Source organism: Grampus griseus (assembly GCF_964374135.1).
Source record: "Grampus griseus genome assembly, chromosome: 7".
NCBI classification, from domain to species: domain Eukaryota; kingdom Metazoa; phylum Chordata; class Mammalia; order Artiodactyla; family Delphinidae; genus Grampus; species Grampus griseus.
This window is the reverse complement of record NC_139001.1, coordinates 54,442,928-54,467,776: the sequence shown is the minus strand read 5'-3', so window position 1 is coordinate 54,467,776 and position 24,849 is coordinate 54,442,928. Positions and strand designations below refer to the sequence as shown.

Here is a 24,849-nt window from a genome sequence, read left to right as displayed (position 1 = left end):
TTCGATTTATTAAATACATTTCCATCTGTCCATCTATCCGTCAATTCGCCGTATTTCCAAGCGAACACCCAAAGACTTTTACCCAAACCAGAAGGACCTCAGCGAAGGCCTGGATTAGGCTCTGGAAGGGGAGGTGTTATCCGCCTCAGTGATGCTAAAAGCCTAAAAGCCGCAGCACCGAGCCTGCTTATATCGGCTTTGCTTAAAGCTTGTGAAATTACAGAAATCTGAAAATTACTGTCAATTATACAAGGGGATGGTCATTTCCAAACAGGATTTTAAAAAATCATAAAGGCTAGAGAAAACTTCCATTTTTAAAATAAAGTCCAACGCTTGCTTCCGTGTTTTATATTCTAAATGAAGTTGTGGCTAAGATTCTTTGTCGGCGTGGTGGGACTCTCAATGTACACTGACTTCCTAGAAGATAATTTCTCGGACCCCCTGAATGGGAGAAGGATACGAAGGAAACATAAAGAGGAGGCTTTTTTTTTTTTTTGAAAAAACCACCAGAAAGACCTGAGACTCAGTTACAGGAAAACCTGAGAGGCCTACGAGCGCGACGTGGGTGGGGGAGGGGGGCGGCTAGTCCTAGGGTCGGCCCGGGGCTGCGCACGTAGCCAGGTCCGAGTCCGCCGGTCCCGGGCCCTGAGGCTTAGGCCCCGGGGGTGCCGTCGGTCCGAGGCTCGGCGTTCTGGGTGAGAGCGGGAACCCAGGGCCGCCAGCCCAGGGCCTGTGGGAGGATGAGGAGGAGTCACGGCTGCGACCCGCCCTCCTCGCGCAGCCTCGGGCTGGGCTGAGCCGCAGCAAGGCGCGCCCGCTCCTCCAGCCCCGCCGCCGGGGAGGGGTTTCCCGGGACGAGCCGGCCCCTTTCATCCAGGAAGTGAAAGCGACGTCGAGGTCAATGAAAACAAACGAGAGACCTGGGGGAGGAAAGGAAGGCGGGCGAGGAGGAAGGAGCGCCGGGGCGCGGAAGGGAGCAGCGGGGCGGTGGGAGCGCGAGCGGGAGGCCGGCCGCGGTCCCGAATTTGCCGCCGCCTTCGGGGCTCGCCCGGGGATGTCTCAAGGCCCCCAAGCACCACGCGGCGGCCGCCGTCCCGGCCTCTGAGGGCCGCCACGTCCCGGCAGCGCGCGCGGGCTGAGGGCTGCTCTGTGCTGGCTGGGGGCGCCCGGGGAGGGGCCCGGGCGGGCCGGGAGGGGCTGCCCAGGCCCCGCGTTTCCCCCTTCACCGCGGCCGGCGCCAGGCCAGGAGGATGCGCGGCGCCGGGCTCTGAAGCATGGAGGGAGTTCTGTACAAGTGGACCAACTATCTCACGGGTATGAGGGCTCCACTGACCGGGGTGGGGGTGGGGGCGGCGGGGAGAGAACTTGGACGGGCTCAGGCAGGGAGGCTGCGGAGAAGGCGGGTAAGGGGCTCCTCCTCCCTCCGGCAGGCCGGCGGGGACCCTCACAGCGAATCGGTTCTGTCTGGTTCCCGGGCTTAATCGCTCTCTCCGTCCCTTGTAAGTGCCCATCTGGCCTCTGCAGGGGACAGTTCGAGGCTGCGCACCATCCTGAGGGTGGGAAGTGCACCTGACCATTTCTTTGCCCGTGTAATAATACTTCTGTTTTCTCCTGTAGCTTCCGGAACCATTCCTAGTCACTCTACATGTGTTGCTGCAGTCTCTGCCTTTATTCACACTTAATTCAGCATTTTGTTGATAACTGAGTTGTTGGGGCATAGGACTGTAACGGGCCCTTTAAAATCAAGATTTCGTTTTAGGAAATCTTTTCACTGTTTCTTTTAATTTTCCTTAGCAACACGGTTTATTTTAAAAGTTCTCTTCGTTGAAGTTGTTCAAGCATAGCAAGCAAGATTTTGGAAGCTGTTCCCAGATTATATTCTCTTAGGGGTTGATTGTCAATGAGTTATCCTTATGTTTTGGTATTCAGGTAAGTGTGTGAGAAATTGTGGGAGAAAGTGCAAGACACAGAAGGTGGAGCAGGCAAATCAGTTTCACTCATGAAGTTGGTTGAAAGGAAGAACACCAAAGAACTAGGTGTTTCTGTAGAAATGAGAGACCAGCAGGGAAGGGCCCTTTTCCATGATACCAACAGTCTGGTTTATTAAAAGAGCCTTAAATCTGAGTTGTAGTCCCATCTCTGCCATCAGCTAACAGTAAGGACAAGTCACTTTTTCCTCTCAAGATCTGTCTCATAGGGCAGTGGTGATCAACTAGTTTATCCTGAAGGTGTCTTCCAACTCCAGAATTCTGTGATCTCACCAAATTAGAGGAAGGGGAGTGGATTTAAAGTAGGATTAAATAGCAAACAGATTTCTTGGTTTAGTGTAATAGGCCAGTCTTGATTTGCTGCCCACTTGTTCACTCTGCCAAAAGTATTGAACCCCTTAGTAATTGTATCAGACATTCAACTTGTGTCCATCTGACCTTGTGCAAAATTTGCACATAAACACTTAAAGACATAAGCACTGAGCTATAATTGTCTCTTTTTTTTGATTAGTTGGAATGTTAAAGACATTTATAGCAGCGAATGCTTTAACATTTATGATACATGGATGTTTTGTTTGCATTAGAATGTCAAACACTTTATTTCTGTAACTGGTATGTTTTAACAGGAAACATTTAAAAAAACGAGGCAAATTTTTTTTATTAGGCATTTTCACAAGGGCTGTTGTGAGAACAGTTATACTGTTTAACTTTGAGATGGTAGTTACTCTGCTTTGAGATGCAGATGATCATCTCATTGCAAACATTCTAAGCACGCAGTGGCTTGGGAGGTCATGTGAGGATCTTATGCATAGCCCAGAGCAATGGGTGATTACTAAGATGAGTCAAAATTTATTCCTGGAGCTAAATGTGGTCTTAGTGGCCCTCTTTCTCATCTCCTGTCGCTGAGCACCAGCTGGTTGAGCTTTTAATGTTGTGTACTTAAGATTTTAATCTTTGCAGAGCATTTAAGTTAACTGCTAGTATGCAGTGTAGAAGCTTGATGAAATGAAATCTTTTGTTTGGAAGAATTCTATTTTTAAAATTTAAATTTGGCTCAGTGGCATGCTGATTATTTTAGTTCATCTTAGGTCAGAAGGATGAATAGCTGTTCATACTAAGTGATCTTTAAGGAACCTTCCAGTTTGATGACAGTGTGCTTTAAGAATCCTTTGTAGAGAATAAGAATTTCAGTAACATTTGGTAGTTTGAGATAAAAAAGAATGTGTGTTATGAAAACGTATTAGAAAAAGGAATACCTATGCATTTTTTTCACAGATATAGCCCTTATATATATGTGTGAATCAATTAGAGATTGTTTCATTAAATATTTCTTCAAAGAGGTATGTAGAGATCATTAGCAGTCTTAGATTAATATACTTAACTATAGTCACTTTTCAAGTTGGTACAAATTCTAAATGAATCATTTTGCTCAATATTTATTTTAAAGAGATATTGAATCACAATAATGCAGGCTTACAAAATCACAATTTGTCCTGTAGGCACACTAGACTGGGGTTAGAGGAGTGTATTTTCACCATAACCTTCTTATAATTTGTTTGCCAAGGTGAATTAATATTTGGAAAGATACCATCCTCATCATTTCTATGCATGCCCAATACATTATGGATATACTGTGTATCTGTACTCTTATGGGTAACAGGCAATATCTCAGTTTTCTGTAATCATTCATTCATTCAATCACTTGAGAATTAAATTTTTTTTTAGTACCTGTTGTGTGCCAAGCACCTTTCCCAGGTTTTGGGAATTCAGTGATGAACAAGATAAAGTTCATGTACCAGAAGAACTTACCTTCTAATTTGCTAGACCTCATTAAGGAATATAGAGTTTCGTAAAAAGAATTTTCCTAGCCTCTGAAACTTGGTTTTGGATATCCATCCCTCTGAACTGTATTATCACATTCCCTGCTGTTAATCTTTTTATGATTACTCAGCATTGTCATTTCAAAAGTGTTATAGGTAAAGCGTTTTGGGGAGGTAAATCCTGGGTCTATATCAGGATGTAAGAATGATTCCCCTATCTGTCACTGTCTTGGTACTATTTGGCCCAGAAAAACTGAACTGATTAATATAGCAGACAGTGTCTAAAGTGACCAGGCTGAATGGTGATTTAACAGTCACAGAAAGAACAAGGGCAGTCGCACTGCCTCCAGCATGGTCACCATGTTATTAATCAGTGAACTGTTGTAAATTAGTGGCATGCTTGATAAGATTTCAGGGAACACTGAGTATGGCTTGCAAGAGTGGGAGTTGAGCTTCAAGGAAAGACATCATCACCCCCAGCTTCGCATTAGAGCCAAGTCTGTGATAGTTGTGTGCTGTAGTCACTGAGTCAATGCTAATTAAATGAATGATTTCAATTTCTAGCATTTCTGCCTGAGCTGTGCAACAGCAGGGCAAGGAGAGAGGAGTGGTGACTCCATGCTCTCACCACAGGGTATGCGACTTCTGTGTGAGAGACTGTAAATCATTCAGCACTCACTGTGTGCAAGGGAGTTGGCTTAGGTGGAGTATTTTATAGGAGAGAGGAAAGCCACATTGCAGAATTAGAGGGCGAGGTGGCACTTGAGAGGTCTTCTTGTTCAATTCACTCATTTTGGAGACTGGGAATTTTTGATATTTAATGGGATGAAAATTCGTCTCAGGTTATTCAACCTGGGACAAAGAATGATAACAAAACTAGGGCTAGAATCCATGTCTTCTGTTGCTTTTTCCATTATGTTATAACCTGACTCTGTTTCCCTTAGAAGAAAGGGGCAATTGCGTTTGGGCTGTTTTCTGTGTGTAGGGCTATTTTTGAAGATGGGTCTGATGGGTTGTTAATGAGAAGGTTGTAAGCCAGAATAAAGGTATTATTCCCCATATTTATTCTGATCTAGAGGTTTCTCCAGAAATCTCTTCCAGCAAAATGGAGATTGATGCAAGAGTATTTTGGGCAGATCTTGGCAATTAAGATTTTCATTGTCAGAATGTTATTTTAGAGCCAAGAAATGACATGGATGGTAAATTTTGTAATCATAGTTTTCTGTGTGATTAAAGTACTTTTTTATTGCTGTTTTGTTATTTATGATCTTTGTAGGTTGGCAGCCTCGTTGGTTTGTTTTAGATAATGGAATCCTGTCCTACTATGATTCACAAGATGATGTTTGCAAAGGGAGCAAAGGAAGTATAAAGATGGCAGTTTGTGAAATTAAAGGTAAGTGAATATATGGAATTAAATGAATTTGTAGTTAGGTAAGTAAAGTGTTCTTCAGCATACTGCAAAAAGAGGAGAAAAGCGTTTCTAACCAGGAAGGGATCTTCTAATGCCATTTATCTCCTTAGCGTTCAGAAGTGGCACTTAGCATTGTTAGGCACAATTTTTGATATTTCTCCCTCTATAAATATACTTTGAATTGAAATTCGAAGTACTAGTGCTAGTCTTCCAATGTGGACTTGAAAAAGCAATTTCTTGTGGATGCCACTTTAGTGTCCATGCTGAGTCTACAAGTGTTTTCTTTCATGTTCATTGAAGCGTGTTGTAAAGATTGGAAGCTGAACTCTAAAGATGATGAGGCCAGCGCAGGTTTTTGGTAAAGTATGAACTCAGAGTCATAAACTCTGGTTCTTTGCTGAATTGGAAATAAGCTCTTCTGGGTAATAGAGATGTTTTTCCTTTCTTTTTCTTCTTTTTTTTAATGATCTTGAGAGTTTCAAGGAGTACTGGTCAGGAATATTGTAGGAAGCTCCTCTATCCGAATTTGTCTGGTGTTTTTCCCATGATTAGACTGGGGTTATGGGTTTTAGGGAGGAAGAGCACATCAGGAGTACATGCTGTCAACATGATACCATTTTTTTTTTCCAATGTATAATTTCCATTTTAATATTTTTTTTGGAGAGGATGGTTTTTCTTCAGTCTATAAGGACTTAGTCTTTACATGGACTTTGGTGGAGGTCATGGGGCAGCTTCCGCAGGTCTAAACTGGGGTGGGAGTGTTTGGTCCGTCTGGGATGAGCTTCACGGGAATGATTCCTGACTATCTTGCTCTGACTGGCACAACTCACGCAGTAATGTAGTTTTGATGTAAATACAGGTGGGAAAGCACATAGGAATCGAAGACACTTACTTCCGAAATGTCCCCGATGGCTGCGGCCTCTACTGTGTTAATTAATGACCTTAATGGTGTCCTTGGGCATGCATTGGGCGAAGTTGGTGCAGTGAATAGGCTGCACATGGCCATGGCTCTTTTTTGGCATAACTGTTGTTCCTTCTTTTCTTCGTCATCTTGGAAGTGAGGACCCGAGAGAGCTGACATACCACTCTTGACATTAACCTTGACCACCTGTCTGAGGTAGTGTCTGTCAGATTTCTCTATTGTAAAGTTACCTTCCCCACTCCTTTTCCATACTGTGCTTTTTCAAAAGGGGAGAAAAAAGCAGTAAGTCATGCTGTAATTTTCATGAAGGAAGGTTTCATGGACCATTGATTCATTTGTGTGTGTGGTTGGGATATGTGGGGTGCAAGTAGGTAGGAGAAATCAGACAAAGTGGTAATGAAAAGTATTGAATTCTTCAAAGAGAATTGAAGGAAGAAATAAAGCACTAGAGAAGGGCGTGTTACACCCTACAGGGGCTCATGGCTACGTAAGATATAGAAACACTTCAGCGTTGTTACTTGCATATTCTCTGAACTATATGAGGTGTAATTTTGTTTTATTTTTATAAATCACACAAGAAAAGCACATTCAAAGCATGAATTTTTATTTTTTTAAAAAATTATGGGAACTTCCCTGGCCATCCAGTGGTTAAGACTCTGTGATCCCACTGCATGGGGCACACAGGGTTTGGTACTTGGTTGGGGTAAGATCCCACATGCCACGCACTGCGGCCAAAAAAGATATAAAAAAAAAATGATGGTTTTATCTCATCTTATTCTTCATATTTGATTCCAAATGAGATTCTGACTCTTGTCAGAAATCAAACTACATTCAGAGTTCAAAGATTTGACAACCTTGAGGATATTTAAAAGACTGTTAGTGGCAGAATTCTTAAGGCAACTCTAGCACTTTTTCAAGCCATGGCAGCGTTATTGTTGTCCTTGTTATTTGTTTAAAGAATAAGATACAGAAATGGGCACAAATCTTCAATATTCAGCCTTAAGAATGCTTACAAAGTGAATACATTTGTGTAATCACCACCCAGATCAAGAATTAGAATATTATCAGCATTCTAGATGCTGGGATAATAATCATGTTACCTCAGCCATTAATCTCTCTAAAAGGTTACCATTAATCTGACTTTTATCACCATATTTAAGTATTGCCTGCTTTTGAACATTATATAACTGGAATAAATCAATGTTTTCTTTTGTGTCTGGCTTACCATTATATTTGCGAAATTCATCTATGTCGTTCTTTGTAACAGTTCACCATTCTTACTGATGTGTTGTAATATTTTTATTGTGTGATTGTCCCACAGTTTGGCTCTCCATTCTAGTACTGATGGGTGTTTGTTTGTTTTTTCCATTTTGTTTCCATTTTGGGACTATAATAAGTAAAGCTGCCATAAACATTCTCATATATTTATTTTGTTGAACATATATATGCGTTTCTGTTCAGTATATATCTAGAACTGGAGTGGAATTGCTAAGGGAGACATTGAATATTCATACATTCAGCTTTAACGGATATTAAAGGAAATACTATTCTTGACTTTTGTTAAAACAGTAAGGCACAAAGAAGCAGACTTACAGATGTAGAGAACAAGCTAGCTGTAGAGAACAAGCTAGCGTTACCAGTGGGGAGAGAGGAGGGAGGAGGAGCAAGATAGAGGTAAAAGCTTAAGAGGCACAAGCTACCGTGTATAAAATAAATAAGCTACAAGGATGTATTGTACAGCACAGGGAGTGTAGGCAATATTTTATAATAACTATAAGTAGAGTATAGTCTATAAAAATTTTTAATCACTATGTTGAACAGCTGAAACTAGTATAATGTTGTAAATCAACTATACCTCAATTTAAAAAAATTATTAAAAAAACCCAGTAAGGCAGACTTTACTCAGGTCTGTTGGAATAGGTATAGGAGCTACTGCAGTGGAGTTTTGCAGTAGGGGAGAGAAATTGGGCTCAACTCTGAATACAACAAGGAAAAGTGGGAGTTTATAGCCAAGGAACAGAGTGGCAGGGGGCGGGATAGGGGAATCAGTGGATGGAAAATTACAAGGATGAAACTTCAGAGGTAAAGGGGGATTCTGATTAAACAGACCTAACGGGATTCTTATTGGAGGCAGGTCAGGGTGATCAGATATTATTACCTGGGGGTGGTGGGAAGTGGAATTTGGTCAGATAAGGAGGGTGATCAGATATTGAGGGTGGGGGATTCTGGCTAAACTGACTTAGCAGGATGTTTGCTAAAAGTGGACTCTACTAGGACAGAGCTGGAAGCCCCAGATTGGGCCTAGTCAAGCAGAGGGTTCAGAAGAGCCCAACAAGTTTGATCAAGGAGAGACTTTTTGTCTCAGATAGTGCCAAACTGTTTACCAAAGTAATTGTACCAATTTGTTTTTCAACTAGTATGAGAGTTTCAGTTGCTTTTCATCCTTGCCAAAGCTTACTATTAGCAATTTGAAGATTTTGAATTGTTCTATTATACCTAGTGCTATCTCATGGTGTTTTTTTTTTTTTAAACACTAATGGATTGAATCACTGTTAAATTTATTTATTTATTTATTTTTGGCTGCGTTGGATCTTCGTTGCTGTGCGCGGGCTTTCTCTAGTTGGGGCAAGCAGGGGCTAGTCTTTGTTGCGGTGTGCGGGCTTCTCATTGCGGTGGCTTCTCTTGTTGCGGAGCACGGGCTCTAGGCACGCGGGCTTCAGTAGTTGTGGCACGTGGGCTCAGTAGTTGTGACTGGCGGGCTCTAGAGCGCAGGCTCAGTAGTTGTGGCACACAGGCTTAGTTGCTCCTCGGCATGTGGGATCTTCCCGGATCAGGGCTCGAACCCGTGTCCCCTGCATTGGCAGGCAGATTCTTAACCGCTGCGCCACCAGGGAGATCCCTCTCATGGTGGTTTTAACTTGCATTTTTTTCAATAACTAATGATGTTGAGTATTTTTTTAGATATTAATTAGGCAATTGAACATCCTCTTCTTTTGAAGTCCCTTTTCAAGTCTTTGGCCCAGTTTCTAAACTGAGCTATCTTTCACATTGATTTGTAGGAGTTCTTCGTATAGTCTGAATGAGTTTTCGTATTGCAGATAATTCTCCTGATCTGTAGTTTGTGTTTTCATTCTGTTAATGGTATCTTTTGACGAACAGAAGTTTTTAATTTCAGTAATACCCAATTTGTCAAAAATTTTTTTAATTAGAACTTTTTATGTCCTATTTAAGAAATCTTCTTGAAGGTTTATTGTTTTACCTTTTATATTTAGGTCTATTTTAGGTTGGTGGTTGACGTAAAATTCTGTAAAAAAGAGTGTGATAAGTGTGACAGGGGTACTGGTGGCCCCAGGGGAGGGAGTTCTTAGATCTCACTTTTCAGTAGTTAATTTGTTGTTGTTTTCTGTTCACATGCTACCACCACTTTGACACCACTGCCAGCCTGGGTATATGTGAGAATGGTGGCTTGGAGGGTACCCCTGGATACCCCTTAAGGAGGTGTCACTGCCTGCCTCTTGAATCAGAGTTTGTTGTTTTAGGGCTGAAACATCTAATACTGTGTAAGTGATGATTTGATTCTCCACAAATTACTTGAGTTCGTGACTATATTTTCCCTTTGTTTATCATCGTAGTCCATTCAGCAGACAACACAAGAATGGAATTAATCATTCCAGGAGAGCAGCATTTCTACATGAAGGCAGTGAATGCAGCTGAAAGACAAAGGTGGCTGGTTGCTTTGGGGAGCTCCAAAGCCTGTTTGTCTGATACTAGGACTAAAAAAGAAAAAGGTAACTATAAATTTTTCCTTTGTGGTGAGAATATTTTCTTTAACATAAATGTAAATTGTCATGTTCACTTATAGTAATTTATCCCAAAGAAATAATCAGAAATGTAGAAGATCTATGTACATAGATGTTCATTATAGTGAAAAAATTTATAAACATTGCCAAGGTTTAAATTTAGGGGAATGGTTCAGTAAACTATATAGTGCTTTCATAGGCTGATATATTATGTAGCCAGTAAAATGTTTACAAGGAATTTTAATGATACGAGAAAATGCCCAAAGTTAAGTGATAATTGAAAAAAGCAGGATTCAAAATTACATAGCCACTCCTTGGCCAACTCAGGAAAGATATGTAAGAATTGGTCAGGTTGTTACCTTTGGAAAGGGAATTTGTGGGAGACACTCACTTTTCACTTTATACCCTTTGACCGTAACTTTTGACTTTACCAGCTACAGATATTGCCCGTTCAAAAGCAAAGCAAGGGACTTCCCTGTTGGTCCAGTGGTTAGGACTCAGCGCTTTCACTGCCGTGGCCCTGGGTTCAATCCTTGGTCGGGGAACTAAGATCCCGCAAGCTACGCATCCATGGCCAAAAAGAAAAAAAAAAGAGCCAAGCAAATAATTTATGGTATTAGTTCAATTATATGCAGATATAATGTGAAAATAATAACAGTATTTATATCTTGGTAGTGAGATTGCAGTTTTTTTCCCTATATATTTTTGATTTTCAAAAATTTTCACTGAGCATGTATTACTTTTATAATTAAAAACAATAGAAGTTATTTAAATTAGTGAAAACAACTAAATTGTGGGTTATTGAAAAATGAAGGCTAAGGATTGAATTTATAACAGTTTTCAAATATGTGGAAGAACATCACGGATAGAGTGTGGTTAAGGGTAGGATAAGAAGGAATGAGGACTTCCTTGGTGGTCCAGTGGTTAAAACTTCGCCTTCCAATGCCGGGGGTGCGGGTTCCATCCCTGGTTGGGGAGCTAAGATCCCACGTGCCTTCACGAGCAGAAAACAAAAAAACAGAAACAATATTGTAACAAATTCAATAAAGACTTTAAAAATGGTCCACATCGGAAAAAAAAAAAAAAAAACAGGGAATGAATAGTCACAATAGCCAAAAGGTAGAAACAACCCAAATGTTTATAGACAGATGAATGGATAAACATAGTATGGTATATACATAAAATGGTATTCAGCCTTATTATAAAGGAAGGAAATTCTAACAGATGCTATGAATAATGGTATGAATCTTGATGAATCTTGAATATGTGCTAAGTGAAATAAGCCAGTCACAAAAGGACAAATATTATTCCGCTTATGTGGGGTACCTAGAGTCGTCAAATTCATAGAGACAGAAAATCGAATGGTGATTTCTAGGGGTTAAGGGAGGGGGAAAAGGAGAGTTAGTGTTTAAAGTGTGTAGAGTTTCAGTTGGGGAAGATGAAAAAGTTCTGGAGATGGATGGTTGTACAGTAATGTGAATGTACTTAATGCCATCAAACTGTATACTTAAAAATGGTTAAAATAGTACACTTTGTTTTATATATATATATATATATATATATATATCTACAATTAAAAAGAAGGAATGGACTTAAACTTGGGTAAAAATTAATTTAGGTTAGGTTAAATGGGCAGATAGAGCTGCTTTGGTCTACTCTGGCTAGAGGGGCTTCATGACTAGTACCACAAAGCAGTGCCACTGGCTCAAAGAATATGGAGAAGCACCAGGATCTACTGTGTATACTTTTTTTCCTTCCTCTGCTGCTTACACATCTAGTTTAGAAGGTATTGGTAAGTGAGTGGCTGAGATTATGGCTGGATGTTTAGTCTGTCTGGATATATTAAAGAAAGGAACATAGGCTTTTAATTAAAAAAAATTCTTAAACCAATACTATGTGAAAATGAAGCTGTGAAAGGAACAGAAGAAAACAAATGAATGTTTATATAGAGCAGTTGTAACTATATAAGTTAAAAACTTCTGTTACCAAAATACAATAAAGAAAACTGAAAGAAAGCTGACAGATCTTGAAAAGTATTTACAGTATTTTGGAGGGATGAAAGATTGCTATCTTTAATGCATAAGAACTTTTATAAATTATAAATTTATCGATTTATATATTACTAAGAGAAAAACCAAACATTAGAACTGGAAAAATGTGTAAAGGACAAGAAAAGCCAATTCACAAAAAAAGAAATACAAGTGCTTATCAAATTAAAGATGAGTAATGGAATGGAAATATCCTGTATAAGGCATTCATTGTCATCAGCCTGTCTCTGGAAATTAATCTACCTAAACTTCATGTCAGACATATGACAGCCAGTTTTTTCCGCCTATCTAAAGAGAAGATGTTTCCTCAGGGAAAACCTTATATTCTATTTCCAAGGTCTCATACGTCTTAAGCTACAGGTATTCATATCTATTGCCTTACTTTTTAATGATTCCATTTTGTTGTTTTGCCTCTGAAGTATGAAAATAGTCTAATTGAATGTTTGCATATGTTCCTTTCAGAAATAAGTGAAACCAGTGAATCTCTGAAAACCAAAATGTCTGAGCTTCGCCTCTACTGTGACCTCCTAATGAAGCAAGTTCATACGATCCAAGAATTTGTTCACCATGATGAGAATCATTCATCTCCCAGCATAGAGGTATATCCAAGATGATCCTTTCATGTCTGATTATGCTTTGCAGCATATGGTGGGTGAACTTCTTACATAAGATGACAGAGAAGCATTTTCAAAATGAGTTATTCTCAGCTATTCAGACCTCTTCGTACTGTAGACTATCTGGAAGTTTGTAGTATCTTTTAGACTATGTCTGTATAACCAGAGTAAAGCAGCAAGCAGCACATTTGTCCAAGGAATCAAGGCCTGTCTTTGCAGCCAATTGATTATTTGATGGTTGGGGTAGGAAAGAAGCATTACCAGCTTTGTTCTCCAAACTAACTGCATGAGTTCATTGGACAGGTGCTGTTCTCTTTCTTTTGTAATTAGGTCCTAGCTTAACTACTGAGGGTTAATAATTTAACTTTATAAACTAACTTAAAAAAAGAATCATTCTCAGAGCAGTGATGTAGGAATCAAAATTCAGATTTGCAGAACCTGGCTATGAAATAGGCTCATTCTTTCTGGTGAAGTAGGACCAGTGAGCCTTACTGCTCTCCGGGTGAAAGGCCAGCCTGGTTCCCAGTCCCCTTTTGCCTAACTTGGGAGAAGTGGGACAAGAAATCTTCCTACTTTTCTGTGGCCTTCTACTAGGGAGGAATCTTAGGTGAGGTAGGTTGCCTTTAGATGCAAGTACATTAAACCCTAAGGCACTTGCTGTTTCACCACAGGCTCTCTGCAGGCAGGTGCCCTTACATCTGCTCCATTGGCTCAGGGACAGTGTCGGGGACCCAATCTTGTTCTATCCTTCCACTCTGCCATTTTTGGTGTGTTGTTTTTTTCTCCTCATGCCCTAGCCTTCAAGGTGACTACAAGTGCGCACAGAAGCAGGAGGCAGTGGGGTAGCCAGGGTGGAGAGAGACCATCTCAGTTTGCTGTCCTTTGCTTTTATCAGGGAATGAAAATCCCAGAAACCCCAGCAGACTTCTCATTATCTTTTTAGTCTGGGTCCATGAAAACTAGGAAAAATGAGTATTTGACAAAGGGTCATGGAATAGACATGACTGGCTTAGACCAGTCTATATTCATCCCTCAGGAGCAAGGCGCTCTGCTGTCCCAAAAAGAACTTGGAGTTTTTATTCTACCAAGGAAGAAATGGGGGAATGTGCGTGGGGTAGACATGAATTCTACCTGGCACTCAGTGACCCTCATGGTGTTCCACTGCTATGATTACCTTTGGAATTCTGATAGTTAGAAACTTACAGTCTAGGTAAGGTTTATTTAAGATAAATTTTTGTACACAGTTTTTCAATATGATACTTCGTTTAAATGCAAGAGTTATTTTTTTCTTGGAGTCTAATTTCATACATTGTTTACCTGAGAGACAGATAATTCTTATTCATGCATTGCTTTAATTTTCTAAGGTAATGCATTTTAAACAGATTTGAGCATAACCTAGTAAGGTATCCATTGAAGGTAATGTTTCATTACTTGATGGTAAGGTGGTGCATGAATCCACATAGCTGTGTGTGAATCTGTTCAACTTTTTGCATGTAATTTTTCAGAACATGAATGAAGCCTCTTCTCTACTTAGTGCCACGTGTAATACATTCATCACAACACTTGAGGAATGTGTGAAGATAGCGAATGCCAAGTTTAAACCTGAGATGTTTCAGCTGTGCCATCCGGATCCCTTAGTTTCTCCTGTGTCACCTTCTCCTGTTCAAATGGTTGGAATTTCTGGTTTTTCTTCCAGTGATACTGCATGTGGTTTTGTTTTTGTGTTTATTTTTAAGGCTGGAAACTGGCAGTAGGAGGGAAATAGTCAACAGGTTGAATTTTTTTTTTTTACTGTACTCAGATTCTGTATGGGAGCCTCTCAGCTGATGGGCTCAACATGAGCCAAGGTCCTGATCCCCTCCCCTTGGAAGGGCTATGCCATTTACCCCAGTGTGTCAGGAAAATATTATAGTGCTCTGTGGGTGCTGTGACATGAAAAGGTTGGGTAACACTCTTCTATTTGGTAAAAACACCACTAAGGGGTGAAGATTTACTCACAAGGGGATAAAATTAAGTAAATCTTTAGAGGAGCTGTAAGGGATTCGAAACAACATGTTACAGGGGAAACAGTATTTTATAGTCAGCATTTGGATTTGAACCTTCCAAGTAGGCAAGTTACTTAATCTCTCTGGACTTCATTTTTTTCATCTGTAAATTACAGTGTTTTTTACATCAGAGGTAGATGTAACCTGTTTAATGTTAGGTCCTTAACATTAGGTTCTTATCTTCTGATTACTGTGAACAGGGAGTACTCTTTTTGCCAAGGGTGATGGATTCATTGTCCTTTTCAAGGTAATAAACTTGCCCTAGCATGCTTTGGGAAACTTGGAGGTGAGATGAGGTTTGATGAAACCTTACATGTTTTTCATCAAACTGTTTTTGTGAACTCTTTTGTGGAATGAAGAATGCCACCTGGCTCTTATTTTAGCAATTACCAGCAGACCTATTTGTTGGCAGAAATAATAGGGTACAACTTATTCTGAGGTTCTCTTAACCACCACAGCAAATTTGGTCATATGAGAATTAGTAAAGATTATTACCTAAATTTATTTAGATCATTATTTTCCTAAAGTGTTAAAAATTTTTTTTTATTTGGTTGCTGTGCAACTGAGTATTAGTTGCGGCTCACCGGCTCCTTAGTTGCAGCACATGGGCTCCTTAGTTGAGGCAGGCAAGCTCCTTAGTTGCAGCATGCAAACTCTTAGTTGCAACATGCATGTGGGATCTAGTTCCCTGACCAGGGATTGAACCTGGGCCCCCTGCGTTGCGAGCGTGGAGTCTTAACCACCGCGCCACTAGGGAAGTCTCTAGATCATTGATTTCTAAATAATTTATGATGGACCAACAGCATCCTCTGAGATAGGTATACCATGAAAATGAGTTTGATGGCCAGATTAGTTTGGGAAGTTCTAGGTTAACTTAAACAAATTGGGTTTTGCTGATGTAGGACTTCTTAGAACCTCTTTTATGCTAAAGTGTATTATGAATCTCTGAGGAGAGGTGGTGTGTAGTGTTTCTGAAATTTATTTGATGATTGAACCCTTTTGTTTATTTTTTAATAACTCAGAGGACTGTGTTGTTTAGTAGAACACAGTTTGACAATGTTGCTTTTTCGAACAATTTTAGGTTTATTGTGGACTGCTAAATAACATGTATAGTTGAACAAAAAATCCTGATCTTTTGAGATGAATGTATAGTGCTATGTTCCTGAGCTTGATGTACAAGGAGTACACTGTATTTTTTTTAAGGTGGACTTTATAGAATCAAATATAATGAAAACACCTCAAACCTGCCTAATTTCTTCATTGAACTTCTGAGGAGAATGCCTTCTGTTATAAATGTTCTATAGTCCAGAGAGGTCATATGTGTATTTTATGTATAAGAAGCTATAATAACTGTCTCTTTTAAACTAAAACTTTTTATCAGTAGAAACATTACAAGAAATCCAATAAGTTAATCTAGGAAATACTGGTTAGAGGCCACTTATTTTTCCTCACTGTGCCGTTTTACTTCATACATAAGGCAAAAATTGTGGCTTACGGTAAATAGTTCTGGAGACACATAGCATGGAAAGTAAGGTCAGACAGTCTTCAAGAGGAAATCTTTTTCTTTCTTTTTCTTTAACGACATGAGTAAATGAAAAATGAAGCTGAAAAATTTGAGAATTCCAAAATTAACTTGATCTTTATAACTACTTTATATGGTTATCTCATCGTGTCCCTCTTTAAATTAACTTGCACTCAGTTATATTTCAAATCATCATAGAAGTTTAAACAATTGTCATTTTGATCCACAGATAATTGTAGTGGGGGTGTTGCTGCGTGAGTAATCCTAAAGGAAGTGATTTCTGTTAAAGGAGATGTTAATGTCCAGTTGCATCTTTATTTTAATCATATTAGATATCCTTGGACTACAAATTGGATGGGTCATAATTGTTCTCATTTCAACTGGGATTTCTCAGAGCAACTGTAGAAGGCATTTACGTAACATAACTGTTAGACTTGGACTCACTTGTAAGACTCTTAAGCCCCTGTATATAAAGCAACCATCCTTAGCCTTTGATATAAACGTTGCTTTTTTTGCTACTTTGCTAAGCATTGAAATCTACTTGGCTACCTCTGTTTTTTTGGTGGAGTAGTTAGATCTAAATTATGTTTCGTATTTGTCATATTTATTAATACTATGCTGACTCAGATTTTATTTATTTATTTATATTTTAAGTGTATGTTTTTAGAAACCTATTTGAGGCTTAGGGTTCCTCTTCTGAGTTTTTAAAAGACTTGAATAATTAATGCTGTTTTCCATGAAAACCACACTTTAGAACATCTGTGTAATAGCTACCTGAATAATGAATGGTAAGGAGAAGCTCTGCCCTTTAAAAAAAAGAGAGAGACATTTATTAGATTATTTTCTTTTCTGGCTTGCTGGATATTCCTTTTCATCACAAATAGTGTGATTTTTTTGGGGACTTGTTAAGTATACTGTTTTTTTATATCTTTATACAAACACATATATTATATATATATTATAAAATTCAGTTTTTAATATTGAGAAAACAATCCAGCATGTTTTTGTATGTGTTGAGAAAGATTTCAGTTAATAATTATTGGGGAGAAAGCTTGATATTGTGCTAATAATGTTACTTGGGTCTGTAAAAAATAAATTTTTTGGCCAGCCATCTTTTTCTTTGAGTAAATTTATGTTAATTATGATAATAATAATATATTAGAGCTGTCTTATTCTACTTGATATATGAATTATGCTTATTTTCTTTTTAAATTTCTAGATGAAGCGTTCTGTCAGCCACCCTGGTTCTTGCAGTTCAGAGAGGTAAAATAACCTTTTCTTCTGACCAAGTTCTCTCAGAATTATACCTACTTAGGGAACTTCTTTGGGTCTTTAACATAAAGTGGAATGTAAACTCTGTATGGGCAAAGTCTGGTTCTGATTTGCTCAGCATTATTTCTCTTAGTGCTTAGTATAGGGTCTGGTCCCAGTAGGTAGTAGGTAAAGAAAAAAAATGAGTGAATAAATTAGTCAGCAAGGTAAGCACCTTGACAGCTATCATACTTTTTTTAGATGTAAATTATATCCAACGATGGTTAATAGAAATCCATTTTTGATGTATTAAGGCTCCAAGCTTAGGCTTATTTTACTACAGTTTTTTATAGCATCATATATTCATGCTGAGCTGTTGTTATAATAGGAGCTAAGGTGTTACTGAAAAGAGAGAAAAACTATTGATATTTTAAAGTATGTATTCATATCAACACATTTAAAAAATTTACGTTCTAGATCTTGCCAATATCCCAGGCTATTTATCTTGGTAGGTAACATTCTTTTAAGTTGCTATGGTTGTCTTATTATGGTTGTCTTTGGAAAATGCTGAAATTATAGTGACATTAGCATTTATTTCTCTACATTAATATAGGGGTAGGGGAAAAAAAAGGTTATTGTAGGATTATGTGAAATCACATGTGTGAAACTTTAGAAAATTGTAAAGCACTATAGAATTCATCTTTCATTCAGTAAACATCTATTGAGTGCCTACCAAAAGAAAAAAAAGTGCTAACTGAACCCCCTTATTATTTTGTCACTTTATTTTTCCCTCTGATGGTTATGTAATTGATTGAACTGTCACGGGCTGAGAGGAGTCCAGTGATGTGTGTATCTAATCCTATCAGGGAATGAAGAGTTTCATCAACTGAATTTTCCAGAAAAATAAAAGCTTGATTCCTTTAACAAACTTTTATCTTTATGACAGAATTTTTTTGACCTGTATTTTATCCTTTCTACCTTATTAAATAAGATATAATAAGAATTTTAAAACTTTTTTCTTTTTTTTGATGAATCAAAGTTGTCATTAAGAACAGTAATGTTGGGCTGTCATCCAGTGGTAGTTGAGGTGCTGTTGAGTGGTGGTGATTTGCTTCTGTGTTGAATTTTTTAGGTTGATTTTTCTAGTTCTCTGGTTTTCCAGACTGATTTTTTAAAACTAGTTTTCCTAGCCTCCATTTGCCGTCTTTATCCGCTCTTGCTGCTCTCAGTGAGTTGGCTCCTAGCATGCTCCCACGCTGCTTGCCCGTCCCCTCTGCTCTGCTGTTTTATATTGGCTGTGGATGACGCTAGATGCATGCACTTGTGAAGTCCATAACTTCTAGTTTTTAAACACTTGTTAACCATCTGATACGTTTACTCTCTAGCTGGACCTTCCTCTATAAAAGAAATCACTTCTTCATTGTACCTCTTTTCCTTTTAATTTGGCTCAGAGGCTGTATTCCCCAGCTTACCAACTAGATTCTAAATGATTTGACTTGTTTGTGGCCTGACCTCTGAAGGAGTAGAATGTTGCTAAAATAGAACTTTGGGTATTAAAATAGTTCTTCTTTCATTTAAAGAGAAGTCATTGAAAACTGCAGTTGAGGGTGTTTTCATTTGTTGAAGTCCTTAAAATTTAATGCTTTTTATTTAACTTGCAGGAGTAGCCACTCTATAAAAGAAACAGTGTCTACACTTCACCGACTCTCCCAGAGGCGCCGAAGAACCTACTCAGATACAGACTCTTGTAATGATGCTCCTCTCGAAGACCCAGATAGTAAGTTAGAAGGGCTGTGTCTCTCCCTTTGGCCTATTCAGCAAAATTGGTGTGGGGCTCCGTAATTGTTGAAATGAAGGGTACTGACAGTGACCACTGTACTTGCCCGTGAATTCAGAGCTAAGCAACTAGCACACAATCAACAGAAGCTCATATATCCTCTTACAGTCACCTTTGTTATTAGGAAGTACTAAGTATCTCTTTGTAAGTACCATATCTTAGATTTATATATGTAATATCAAAATCTTTTACTCCCACTGCATTTTAGTAATCTCTTAGTAATTTATATTCCCATTGTGTTTGCATTTAAAAAACATGTTAGAAGAAAGCATAAATTGTAGGTAGGATTCTAGGGGAAAATAAAGGCAAGTTCTAAGTTCAAAGAAAAAAAATCAGCATTGTTACTTAAAGAATTTGAAATGGCCAAGGACAATAATTTTTTCTGGTGGTGGTGATGAATTATAATAACATTTATTCCTGTACCTTTTCTTCCTTATTATTAAAGAGTCAGCATACTGTGATTGAATCCTTTAGGAAAGGTTTTGTGATTTATGTTAAAATTTAATTATTTTTCTCTTCAGAGAAAAAGCTTTGAAAGTCAGTCAGAATATCTACTTCGACAGTAGTGACCATGATTTTCAGTGAATGCAAATATGGTATTATTATTACAACTCCATTAATAGACTTTTGCTTTTCAGAGTCTTTACTATTGCCCGTGAAACATGTGGGATAGAAATTACATACAGTTCTCAATTAAGCAACAGATTGTGTTCCAAGAGTTTATTTGTAAGTCAGCTGTTTGGAACAAGATTTTATTTCCCTTATGGAAATGACATGGTGAATGGTGGTTAACTTCTTTAGATGGCCTAGAAGAGCCCGGCTGATTTATAGTGTGGCTGAAATGGGACTAAACAATGGTGTTGGATTTCTAGTATTTGAATATGTTGAAAACATTGTATAAAATAGAGTTGCTTTACTTAACCAGAAGGTTAAACAGGTTTAATTAGAGGAGAAATGTAAAGTTCGTGAAAATGGTTGAGATTCTAAAGGGGACTGCTGATCATTTTCAGATGTTTAGAAGTTGATGGCATTTTTTTTTTTTTTTTTTCGGTACACGGGCCTCTCACTGTCGTGGCCTCTCCCGTTGCGGAGCACAGGCTCTGGACACGCAGGCTCAGCAGCCATGGCTCACGGGCCTAGCCGCTCCGCGGCATGTGGGATCTTCCCAGACTGGGGCACGAACCCGTGTCCCCTGCATCGACAGGCCCCACTGCGCCACCAGTGAAGCCCGGCATTTTTTTAAAAAATAAGTTTATTTATTTATATTTGGCTGTGTTGGGTCTTTGGTGCTGTGTGTGGGCTTTCTTTAGTTGAGGCGAGCGGGGTCTACTCTTCGTTGCGGTGCATGGGCTTCTCATTGCGGTGGCTTCTCTTGTTGTGGAGCACAGCCTCTAGGCGCCTGGGCTTCAGTAGTTGTGGCACGTGGGCCCACTAGTTGTGGCTCACGGGCTCTAGAGCGCAGGCTCAGTAGGTGTGGTGCACAGGCTTAGTTGCTCCGCGGCATGTGGGATCTTCCCGGACCAGGACTCAAACCCGTGTCCCCTGCATTGGCAGGAGGATTCTTAACCACCGTGCCACCAGGGAAGTCTGCATTTTTTTTTTTTAATGCCCATTTTTCTTACAGAACTAATCTATTTATTGATATAGAACACTATGCTCATTATCATTTTGAATATAAGTTGGGCAATGAGTAAAGAAATGAAAGAAGGAAAAGGATTGAGTGTCGAAAGGGGTTGGGAGAAACTTTCCTGGGCCAATTTACTAGATCTTGGAAGTGATAAGAAAAAGAGGAAAATGGTTAAAGAGCTTAAGTATGGGAAAAAATGTCACCTGGGGCAGGTAACATACATTCTGATTTACCTTGCTCTTTCTGCCTTTTATACATGACCCTTTTCATCCAGAGCTTATGAAAGAGTTCTATTCTGCCTTGTACTTTTCTTTAGATGCCATTTCTTTTTTTAAATTTTGTGGCTGCGTTGGGTCTTCGTTGCTGCACACAGGCTTTCTCTAGTTGCGGTGAGTGGGGGCTACTCTTCGTTGCAGTGCGGGGGCTTCTCATTGTGGTGGTTTCTCTTGTTGTGGAGCATGGGCTCTAGGTGTGTGGGCTCAGTAGTTGCAGCACACGGGCTCAGTAGTTGCGACACCAGGCCCTAGAGCGCGTGGGCTTCAGTAGTTGTGGTGCACAGGCTCAGTAGTTGTGGCTTGCGGGCTTAGTTGCTCTGCGGCATGTGGGATCTTCCTGGACCAGGGCTCAAACCCGTGTCCCCTGCATTGGCAGGTGGATCCTTAACCACTGCGCCACCAGGGAAGTCCTGCCATTTCTTTTTTTTAAGGGCGTCATTTTCATTGGTTATAGCTAAATTAATTCTTTCAAAGCCAGCCATTTTCCTTAGCTCTCTTCTCTTTTAGGCACTCTGGTTCTGATTTTTTTGCCCATAATCAATACTTTATTGAAAAACTGACACCAAAATAGGAGAGTGCTGTTGTATACCTTACAAAATTAAACATAATTACATTATCTTGGTAGATTAACTGGAATTAATGAACTGATAAGGCTTTCTGCGATAGAACACAAATTCAGGAAGTTGTGTGGATCATTAGTGTTGCTTTCTTCTAAATGAACACCCTTCTGTGAGTCTGGCCTTTCCTCCCGTCGGCTGGCACAACACGGTTGAACAACCTACACAAAGCACCACTGTCTGAGCATGGCTGTAAACCGTGGTAATCTTGTAGCAGCCTGGACATTTTACATCCATAAAATAAGAATTTGCACTTTGAACCAGCCGTTCCTTTCTGTGTTTTTTCTTTTCCTCTTCCAAGGAAGGATGCAGTAAATCTCTAGCCAAAGGCATGTTGATCCTTTTGCAAGCCCAGCCCGTGCAGATCTCTAAGGCGACACCCCTAGCGAGCCTGGTTCTGAATTTTTTTTTTTTTTTTTTTTGCCGTATGCGGGCCTCTCACTGTTGTGGCCTCTCCCGTTACGGTCCGGACCCGCAGGCTCAGCGGCCGTAGCTCATGGACCCAGCCGCTCCGCGGCATGTGGGATCTTCCCAGATCGGGGCATGAACCCGTGTCCCCTGCATCGACAGGCGGACTCTCAACCACTGCGCCACCAGGGAAGCCCTGGTTCTGAATTTTTGAAAACTGTTTTTATAAGATCTAAGTGTAAATATTCCACTTAACACCCCCTAATTTAGCTGTTAAGGAGGGTAACAAAATTAGTTACACACACCCACACCCATACATGCATTAATGTTTATATATACTGGTGTTAATATTTTTATACATACATATATCTCACTTCTCTAGAACTTTTTAAAATTGGCAAGTGTAGGGTAGGTCAGAGTTTTATCCTTAGATTCCTTCTGTTTATCCTAAAGTTTAGTGTCCCAGTTAGTTGACAAAGCAGAGACTGAATTAGTGCTCTTTCTTAGAAAGTATGTTTTGCAAATTAGCAATCTTAGTTGAAAGTCTTTATTGCAGCATATTCTTTTTCTTGAGATATGGAGCTGCTTCTACTTTTATTAACTAGATTTTTTAAAATTATAAAAGTGATAAATGTTCATGCTAAATTAAAAAAATATGTACATGTGAAAGTGAATAGGACCATGCCAATGTGTTTGATGTGCTCACTTGGCAGCTGCAGTGATAGTTTTGTGAGCTGCATCCCAAATGGAGATATGAGAACTTTCACTGTGACATACCTTGTCAGCTTTCCTCAGAAAATCTTGTGATGCTTTGCTGTATACCTAAAACTAACACAACATTGTAAATCAACTATACTCCAATAAAATTAAAATATTAAAAAAAAAAAAGAAAGAAAAAGAAAGTCTTGTGATGAAAAGAGCAAGACCTGAATTAGTTCCAGTTCTGTTACCAATTGTGTGATTCTTGGGTTAGGCCTGTAATCTTTTTTGGGACTTGGTTTCTTTGCCTAGAAAATGAGGAGGATACCAACAGCATTAAAACGATCAGGTTGGAAAAGCGATAGTTAAGAAAGACTAAATTCAATTCAGCAAATACTTATTGGCTGCTCATGTGTGCCAACCTTGGTTCTAGCAATGAACAAAACAAGTATCTCTCCTTCAGATAGTTTCAAAATTTCTCAAGAACTCTGAAGTTTCTCCTTACAACTGCCAATACTAGAAAAGTTACATTTTTACTCTTAAACAAACGATCAAAAAGTTAGCAGGAAGCTACAGGAATTTCATGTCCCTGAATAGGAAATATTCTTTCATTGAGGACTGGAGTTAATATTGATAGGATGTTTAACCTTTTAATCAATTTCTTAATAGGACCTGTTCACTGTTCCAGAAATACACTTAATGGAGATTTGGCATCAGCAACCATTCCTGAAGAAAGCAGACTTATGGCCAAAAAAAAATCTGAATCGGAAGATCCTCTTCCATCCTTCTCTTCCTGAGGAAACGGAAGTGTCCAACTTCCTCTAAGTATTGCTATGCAAAAGCTGCTGTAATTAAACTATGTTATAGGGAGTAATTTTTCCCTTAGGATTTCTCTGCACTTTATAGAATATTGTAAAACAAACAAAAAACAACCCACATACCTTTGAAGTGTATTTTATCTTTATATAGTTTATTTGCAAGAGTATTTTCTTAATAACTTCACAGTATGAATGTGCATCTTTTTTTTTTTTTTGAACAAATGATGGTGTAACATTTTGACATCTGTAAGGACAAATGTAGATATTTTTCTAAAATACTGTGAGGGACTGACATCTTAGTCAGTGTGTATTGTAGCTTATAAACATGAAATCTTATAAACCTAAGGTTTCAGTTTGACAGAAGTGTGATATATGTAACTTGTGCCATGGACCAAATGGTCACTTTACCCCAGCTGAAAGTGAGTTACGGTCGCAGCTTGATGGTGTTTGTATTATATTCCTTTAAGCAAAAAGGAAACATTTAATATTCGAAATATTTTTACCCCAAATACCATGACATTGAGGATTTTTTAAAAACAAGATTGTGCTGTCCTTTGTATATGAAGTTGACACTACTGATTTATCAATACCAAATATTGGGTTAAAGTATTTAATTTTTACTTATTTATTTTTCTGTTGCATCAGAAAAAATGATTGCATCCTAACTTTTATGACCTACCAAATTTAAGATGTGTATACCTTGTTATTTACATTGTTCTAGAAAAGAGGTTAATATTGTAGTGACCTTGCTCACTTCCACCAGAGAAATAAATGACTTGCAATGGAAGAGGATTTTAGTGCTTTTTTCCGAAAATAGACGTAAGCTGCTGTTGTAAGGTATTAATGTTTGCAGCTCTTTAGACTATCTAGACATTTTTTATTTATGAATACTTATAAAAAAGGAATCTGTCAAGGTGACTGCCCTACATAACTTGAGAATGGCATTATTTAATTAAAGAACAAATAGCATTTTTTGGTAGTGCCTGTCCATACCTATTGTCAGTGTTTGCTTTGTAAACTGTTTTTTCAGTTCACTTTGGAGTGATGGTTTTTCCAAGGTTTTGGATGAGGAGCACTTTAAAACAAACTGGTTTGGTGTTTTTAAGTTAATCATATGTTTAATAAATATGTGGTTTTTGCATTCAAA

The 24,849-nt window shown here is 38.9% G+C and overlaps 2 protein-coding genes across 2 annotated transcripts; one reads left to right on the top strand and one right to left on the bottom strand.

Annotated features, from left to right (window-relative positions):
* Positions 1 to 1,205: 1,205 nt before the first annotated feature.
* Positions 1,206 to 24,849, top strand: PLEKHA3 (pleckstrin homology domain containing A3). Its single transcript, XM_082658150.1, has 8 exons — positions 1,206 to 1,314; positions 5,085 to 5,201; positions 9,774 to 9,929; positions 12,452 to 12,588; positions 14,109 to 14,273; positions 17,390 to 17,433; positions 19,083 to 19,198; positions 23,554 to 24,849. The coding sequence occupies exons 1-8, from the start codon at positions 1,275 to 1,277 to the stop codon at positions 23,679 to 23,681; spliced, it is 903 nt and encodes a 300-aa protein (XP_082514276.1). The 5' UTR covers positions 1,206 to 1,274; the 3' UTR covers positions 23,682 to 24,849.
* On the bottom strand, positions 21,724 to 22,162 carry LOC309825442 (small ribosomal subunit protein eS27-like). The gene has a single exon (XM_082658984.1). The coding sequence runs from the start codon at positions 22,108 to 22,110 to the stop codon at positions 21,856 to 21,858; it is 255 nt and encodes an 84-aa protein (XP_082515110.1). The 5' UTR covers positions 22,111 to 22,162; the 3' UTR covers positions 21,724 to 21,855.

Bases quoted from the DNA above. Each gene is read 5' to 3' on its own strand.
- PLEKHA3 (XM_082658150.1), top strand. From the start codon at position 1,275: ATGGAGGGAGTTCTGTACAAGTGGACCAACTATCTCACGG. The intron at 1,315-5,084 runs GTATGAGGGCTC...TGATCTTTGTAG, and splicing joins GTGGACCAACTATCTCACGG to GTTGGCAGCCTCGTTGGTTT. The intron at 9,930-12,451 runs GTAACTATAAAT...TGTTCCTTTCAG, and splicing joins TAGGACTAAAAAAGAAAAAG to AAATAAGTGAAACCAGTGAA.
- LOC309825442 (XM_082658984.1), bottom strand. From the start codon at position 22,110: ATGCCTTTGGCTAGAGATTTACTGCATCCTTCCTTGGAAGAGGAAAAG.